This window comes from Gobius niger (assembly GCF_951799975.1).
Source record: "Gobius niger genome assembly, chromosome: 12".
NCBI lineage: Eukaryota > Metazoa > Chordata > Actinopteri > Gobiiformes > Gobiidae > Gobius > Gobius niger.
In genome coordinates this window covers 24,758,141-24,765,513 of record NC_136863.1, presented here as the reverse complement: position 1 = coordinate 24,765,513, position 7,373 = coordinate 24,758,141, and the positions used below count along the sequence as shown (strand labels likewise).

The 7,373-nt window shown below is 38.8% G+C and overlaps 1 protein-coding gene across 1 annotated transcript; it reads left to right on the top strand.

Annotated features, from left to right (window-relative positions):
* Positions 1–2,780: 2,780 nt before the first annotated feature.
* On the top strand, positions 2,781–4,371 carry tmed6 (transmembrane p24 trafficking protein 6; the record flags this gene model as incomplete). The annotated part of the gene is made up of 5 exons (XM_079567571.1): positions 2,781–2,801; positions 2,850–2,993; positions 3,126–3,252; positions 3,805–3,980; positions 4,138–4,371. 5 exons carry the CDS (start codon positions 2,781–2,783, stop codon positions 4,369–4,371), a joined length of 702 nt encoding a protein of 233 aa, XP_079423697.1.
* Between the last annotated feature and the right edge of the window lie 3,002 nt (positions 4,372–7,373).

Sequence of the window (7,373 nt, the reverse complement as noted above, 5' to 3'; positions counted from 1 at the left end):
TAATAACAATAGTAATAAGTAAACATTCTCTTTCTGCACTCACACACAAGTAGATCTTCACCTCAGGCACAAATGCGGGCGACTTTGACTGTTCCTTCTCTTGAGACCAGGATTAAGACGACAACATGTACAAATCTATGCCAAGGCTAAGTTGACAAAACGAGAATACTTGGAGACAAGCACACAACGAATAGCAACGCAAAACAAATCTCTTTAAACTATTGAACTTGCCAAGGAGGTTTATCGTGACAAATTACGTTTGTCTTACTTTAATTTTAGTCTTGCCTTACTATACAAAGTGACATTTTTAGTTGATTTTTATTTTATTTTTTTCTTCTAAATATCGCTGATTGGCTGTTTTATATTCCCTGCCAAAGCCGAATTGCAGCTGCCATAACAAAAACAAGCAGAAGTTTCACTGTAATTTTGCACAAATCTTTATTTTTTATTTTTATTGCCACGAAAGGACTTTGAACTAAGCCACTAATCCACAGGGGTTTTTACGTTATTCCTTTATGTCCATGTAAATTTCAAAGATTGTAAAGAAAAATACATGAGATTCTATGATTTAATTAACGTCCTAACCCCCACCTGAACCAAGTACACTTTGGCTTTACCCAAATCCAAAAAAAGCAACAATACCATAACAAAAAAGTGACAGAAACGAAGACAAAAACGCTTAAAAATTTGACAAAATCGTGGCCTACAAAAAAAGTTACAATCAGTTTTCTTGAGGCGTTACACTTTTGCTCTCCATTCAGAAAGCTTTCAGATTTGGGTAAAGACGAAGTACAGAAAATGTGTTAAGGCGGGGAGTAAGAGGTTACACAAAAAAAGAATAACCAGCATGTTTTGTGACAAGTTCTACTACCAATGGCCAATACTTTTGAAGCACTAGCTGATGTGGAGAACCACTTGAACGTGTTGCCAGATTGGTTAGAAATGTCTTAAATAGGCCTATTCACTCCTTTACTTTTCGCATAAGCACTTTTTCCATTTCAAAATTCAAAAGGGATGTGAGCTGACTCTGTGTTTTCTTGGTCAAGTGATTGTTGTTTTAGATTGTGCAGCCGATTTGGCCATTAGACGTTATTAGTATCATTAGAATGTTTTTAGTTTTACTTAAATGTTAGCGGGAGGTTCAGTGTTAAGTGAATGGATTTAGGATCTAGTTTGGATTTGCCTTTGAGTTGATATCAGCCTCTACCGACTTCATCTGCTTTGTTTTATAAGGAAAGTGCGTCAGAGAGGTTTGGCTTCTCCTGAGTGTACGAAGATTTGAAAGACCATCTGTGTAGTCTTGATCAGCGCAATTCTTGTAATTTTGACAATTTCATGCATTTCTGCCTTTGTCGAAGTGTTCTCTTTATTTACATGTTGTTAAATGTTTTACATTTTGTTTATCATGTTTTTCCTTTTGTTTGTTTTGAGAAAATGATTGCGCACATTAATTTGTTATTAAGATTAAGACCTTGTTTTGTGGATGTTTACACTGTACATGAGGGAGCTCCACTTTTTCATATCGAGGTGGTGGCCCGGGGCAACATGAAAGAGGAAAACAAATTTATGTTTATGTGTTTAAAATGCTGTTCACCTTGGAAACAGGCACTTGTAAAAACTCATGCTGCGTTCCAGAAAAAATTACAATCCTCAGAGCGTTCCAGCTAAGGTAGCTAATAATATGCTAATGTTATATGAATGTTTCACTGCTCCTGATATAATTCAAAACATGCCAAATAAAGCATGTTAATACTGAAAGCTGTGACCAAAAGAAACATTTACATAAGAAAAATAATATTTTATCATTAGCTACACTTCTCCACTGGAGGGCACTGTTGTCTTCATCTCACAACTGAACTCGGAGCGCTCTGATCATCTCCGAGTTTACACGTTGTAGTTGCCAGTTCGAGGCGGAGGTCAGACATTTACCAGCTGCCTGGAACGCAGCATCATTGCAACTTTTTCTAATGATGTGTATTTAAATAAATTCAAATGTGCCCTTCGACCACACGGATATGACCTGGAAAAGTGCAGAAAGTGACCAAGTTAAATAAATATGACAAAAGAAAAGATACAAATGTCGAGAAAACCTGTCATGTGCACTTTAACTTACATTTTGGCTTAATAATCATTGTAAAACTTGACTTGGAGATTCACAGTGTTTTAAGATCGGCTACTCATTTGGTCTTTTAAACTCGATTATTACTGTAATGTACAAAACCTTAAGGCTCATGAAAGGCCTCCTGTACTGTATCTTCCCCTGTGTGCATTGTCTATAGTCTCCATATAAACCAAACCACACAAGTCCATGACCCGCTCCAGTTGTATGTGCCGCCACAGGTTTTTACAATAATAATGTTTTTCACTGTTTTGCATGTGCCCGTCTTTCACACAAGAGTCTTAAAACTAGAAAAAAAAAATCAGTTTTAATTATTTTTTTAGCACTTTTGTTTGAAGAGTTGGATGGGTTTTTTTTTTTCAAAATCATGTGAATGTGCCTTATTTAATTCACGCCCAAATTAATAAACATTTGATTTAAACTATGCTTTTGTTCCGGGCTTTTCTTTTGGAACTGATTGAATATAGATTTGCAAGTTCCAACTGCTGAAGTGGAGGTGCATTTTTATTGACAATTTCCAACATTTTCTCCCTCTCTCCATCTGTCACAGCCTCCCATTTTTCCCACTGACTCCTGTTAATCATTGCTGATCTCCGGTCCCAACCACACACACACAAACTGCTTTTTTAATTCAGCCTTCTGCTCTCCCCATAGTGCAGCCATGTTTGTGAAGCCTGAATCTGTATTTCTGCTAACAGTTGTTTGGTCTGTGGTTGTTTGTGGGCCTCAGACACAGCTCCATGAGAACATCACAGACCAGGAGCTGTTCTGGGGCGCGGACCAGTATGATTTTTCCGTTATCCTGCGGGCTTCAGGACTCGAGTGTTTCTGGCATTTCGCGCATACGGGAGAAATTTTCTACCTCAACTTTATGGTGAGAAAAACAACAAATGGAAAATGTTATTGTGTGATTTAAGTCATTTAAAAGTGATACTGAATATAAGGGAAGCATTTTCTTTCAATATTGTCACACATTAGGCCTGAACTCGTCCCCTGTCATCCTTAGGTGCAGTGGGTGACCGGAGTGGGCCACGACAGACACCTCTCGGTCACAGTGAATGCTCCTGGGGGTCTGCTCCTGGAGACCGTCGACGACGCTACCGGGCAGATCCGCTTCGAGGCAAAAGAGACCGGTTTGTTAAAGGATTTGACATAACTAGAAATGAAAAATGAAAGCTACACGTTTATCGGTGAGATTACTTATTACTTATCACAGACTATCTAAGTACACTGGTTTTTAGCAAAGGTGAATTCACAAAATTGTACTTAAAGGTGCACTATGCAACTTTTTATATATGTATGTCTGTATGTGTGGTTAGCTTAGCGCCTTCACTTTCCATGCCGGTGGCTCCTATGATGCTTCAGGATCAATTTTATTTCAGGTTTTTTAGGTTTTCTGGTAGGTTTTCGGAATGGAATGTATATGTAACCATGGATACAGTTCAATCTGCAGTGAAAACCTAACAAACAATTGATCCTGGAGCGTCCCACAGGCCATCGGGATGGTAAGTAAGGGTGCTATGCTAACCACCCAAGAATCCGCTAGGTCACTGAGAAGTAAAATACCTATAAATATGAACATTTTTTTAACATAAAATGTTGCATAGTGCACCTTTAAAGCCACACTAAAGGTGTGGCTTTAAAGGTGATTCAAGTGCTGTTTTTACTGGTTCTGTTGTGTGCAGGTTTTTACCAGATGTGCTTCAGTAACTTCCACAACCACTTCGGGATGATGCAGGTGTTCCTCAGTTTCGGGGTCCATTACGACGGGTATGAAAATTCCTCCACACAGAAGGAGGAGGAGAAGAAGAAGAAAGAGGAAGCCAGCAAGGACCTCAACAACACACTCAGCGTCATTGAGGTACCACATTCGAAGCTAAAAACGCATCACTTTTTATTCCATTGTGTGCACTTCATACAATACCTCTTGGCTTGACTCAATTAAATAATAAGTATAATAAATGTTCTCCTTTTTACTATTGCTTCCTCTTCTTCCTTTCTATGTATTGTATTCCCAGGGCACCACACACAAAGTGGAGATGCACGTTTTCCACATGTTTCGCTACTACGCCTTCAGCCGAATGAAGAAGAGCGCGGATTATTTCCTGCTGCTGTCCAACTCGCAGTTCGTGTCCTACATGTCCCTGGGCCTCAGCCTCCTCATCCTCACCTCGGGATACCTGCAGCTCCTCTTCCTCAAACGCCTCTTCATCACCAAGACACCGGAGCAGGAGGAGAAGCCGCGCTGCTGAACGAGACATGAATGGAATCTTTTTTAACAATGATATGACACGTGACAACATATTTTGACAATTAAAAGTTTGTGGTAAATTGTTGTGTCCTATTTTGTTCAATTCATAATGGTTCAAATGTGTTGCTTCAACTAAAAATGTATGCTTTTATGACTATGGCTTCACCTCCATTGCCCTTTTCCATGTGTCTCTGTGTGCGGGAAATGATTAAATAGCATCCTTGTCTTTATTTATGTAACTTATGTAGTTTATGTAACTGTAATACAATTTATCAACAATTTCTTGTCCAAAACAGAGCTACCAGGCCGAGGTAGCTATGTTGATTGAAACCTGAAACCTCGAACAGGGATGGTACAAAGGCTGGTGTTTATAAAATTTATACAATCGCTTTCAGTTTCTCAAAGCAGTCCAACGAGTCGAGGCTTTCAGGTAAGACGATAACTGTTTTATCTTGCTTATGATAGTTATAAGAAATATCCACACATTGCATTGCAGGAGTTAATAATCACTAAATCAATCCTATTTTTGTTCAAAAATCAAATTGTTACTTCTTACTTTAGAAAAGATCACACATCAGAAGTAATTATGAATCAAAAGAAGTTAACGCTTGTCCTGTTTTTTCCTCCAAATAGCCCAAAGAATCTGCTCATCCTTTCCTGAACTCGTCTTGGATCCTTCTTATTGCACAGTGAGTAAATCCTTTATATTTTTATATTTTCAAGATGTCAATAAATGTCACATTCCTCCAATAACAAAAGAGGCAAAAAGGCGTAATTTAGATAAAATAAAAACAAAGTAAATAATACATGAGTGATGGATATAGTCACTTTCCGCCTTAGATTGTATTAGTTTATTATCACGGATGTTTGATGAATGTGTGTTTATTAAGTAAAGTTAACCCGGTCACAAATGATTTTGGACCAAACCAGTTTGTCAGCTGTAGGAATGTCAGTGTCACTGATGAGAAGCATCTCCTCTTGTTCTTTCCAGTAAATACATACACATTTAGAAAACAGTTAATGAGAAGCTCTTTTGTAATAATGTGATTACTGTAATTAAACAATCTTGATATGTTACCAATTTCTAAAATGTCAGTTTAAATACTAAAAGATGGATGATTTTCCCTTGGTGATTCAGCGGGAAGAGGGAAGACCAGACTCTGAGCTTTGACCAAGTTTTTGTTAATTTTATATTTATTTATTTTTTACCTCTGTCTCAAAGGGACTGAGAAAATAGGCACAAATGCCATTGTGTAATTTTCTCACATGGGTTAATTGTTTTGAATGGTTTAATTCTTGAAGGGATAAGAAGTGTTACCTCTTAACTGTGTCCAAGGATCAATAATAAACAATCACAATAAATGTCACTCAATGAAACACTACTATCTTAAAGGCACACTGCACAACATTTCACCCAATAAACAGAATAAAATCCAAGCATTTATTTTATTGCATTTTTATTGTAAAAAAAAAAAATAATAATAATAATAATAAATGAGCAAATAAACCTGTGTGTTTGCTGTGAGAGGCTCTCCTCCTTTTAGACCTGACTGTAACTTCACTGGGAGTGGTACGTCTCCAGCTCGTCTCCATGGAGATTATTGACTAAAGGCAGCCAAATATGAGATTTAAATGGGTTAGGTCCTCATCCATATCCACTCATTATCTCTGTCCAGCTGCTCATTAGGAGAAACATGTTATGCAGTGTGCCTTTAAAAGTAATCATGCATGTTAACTATGCTCTGTTTAGAAATAGCCTGTGTCACAAGCTTATCACTTTTAGTTTTCCCAACAGTTAAAAGTGTCCTGTGTTTCCAGCTAACCATGGACTACACGTCTCTGGTGCTGTCCCAGTGCAGGAGCATCAACTGGAAGGTGTCCGAGGCTCGTGTGATGAAGGACCGCTGTCGTCAGCTGGGCCTTCGGCTGAGCTCTGTGGAGGAGATGGTCCGAGCCCTCCAGAACGGCTTTGCCTCCCATCAGGTAAAACGAAATGGATTACTTTAATGGTACCATGTTTGCGTTTTACTTATCTGACAACACTGATTAGTATCTATGACCTAATGCCTATTGTGTCTTTACTGGAAGCTGTTTGTCTTTGTCCCAGGTGGGCGGAGCTCTCCAGAGGCTCTACACCACTCTGATGAGCGCGGACGAGCTGGTTCAGAAGTGCACCGTGAACCGGATAGTCAACAAATCCAAATACAAGAATGAGTTCAACATCTTAGAGCAGCGCATTCAGGACAGTCTGAGAGTCCTGGCCACCGTCCCGCACGTGAGCCAAGCCCCCTCCACAAACCACGCCCCCCCGGCCAGTCAAGCTGCACAGAGGTACATTGTGGAAGAAGAGGAAGATGACTCGGATGATGATTTGGGGATTTTGGTGCCGTTTGCTCTAGGGGGAGCTATGACTCCTGCAGCGACTCAGCCCAATTTGCAGTACCAGGCTGTAGTCTTAACAGATGGGACAAATGTTTTTGTTGCAGAGCGCTTGACTGGGCGTTTTTAAACTATTCAGTCATTTGTGCTATAGTAAAAACACGTCATCATTCTTCAGAAGATTTGAACCTAGTTTTGACAAATGTTTGTGTTGTTGTTTGTATTGTTGTCAATCCACCTTAAATGGTCTATTCTGCAAATAATAGTTGCAGCCACTTTTTGAGTGATCACTTTTTGATGATGTAAACATGTTTGAATAAACCTCCCTTTTAGTTTTTTTGTGTCAACATGGCCTGCTGCTATAAGACTCTGTTGCTGATGAAGCCTCTTCAGGTGAAATGTACTTTAAGGTTCTCAAGCCGTTGTCTTCGAGAGGTGCTTTAAACGTCATGATTCAAAAGTGGACACTTTTGGATGTTTCTGTAATCATACATGCTGACGCAAATTAATCAATTGACCAAATATAGCCAAATAAAGTCAAAATAACTATAATGCACCACTAGCCTTTTAAATGCCTAAATGTAATGTTTTGCTTTTGTTTTTATATGTTCACTTATTACTGTA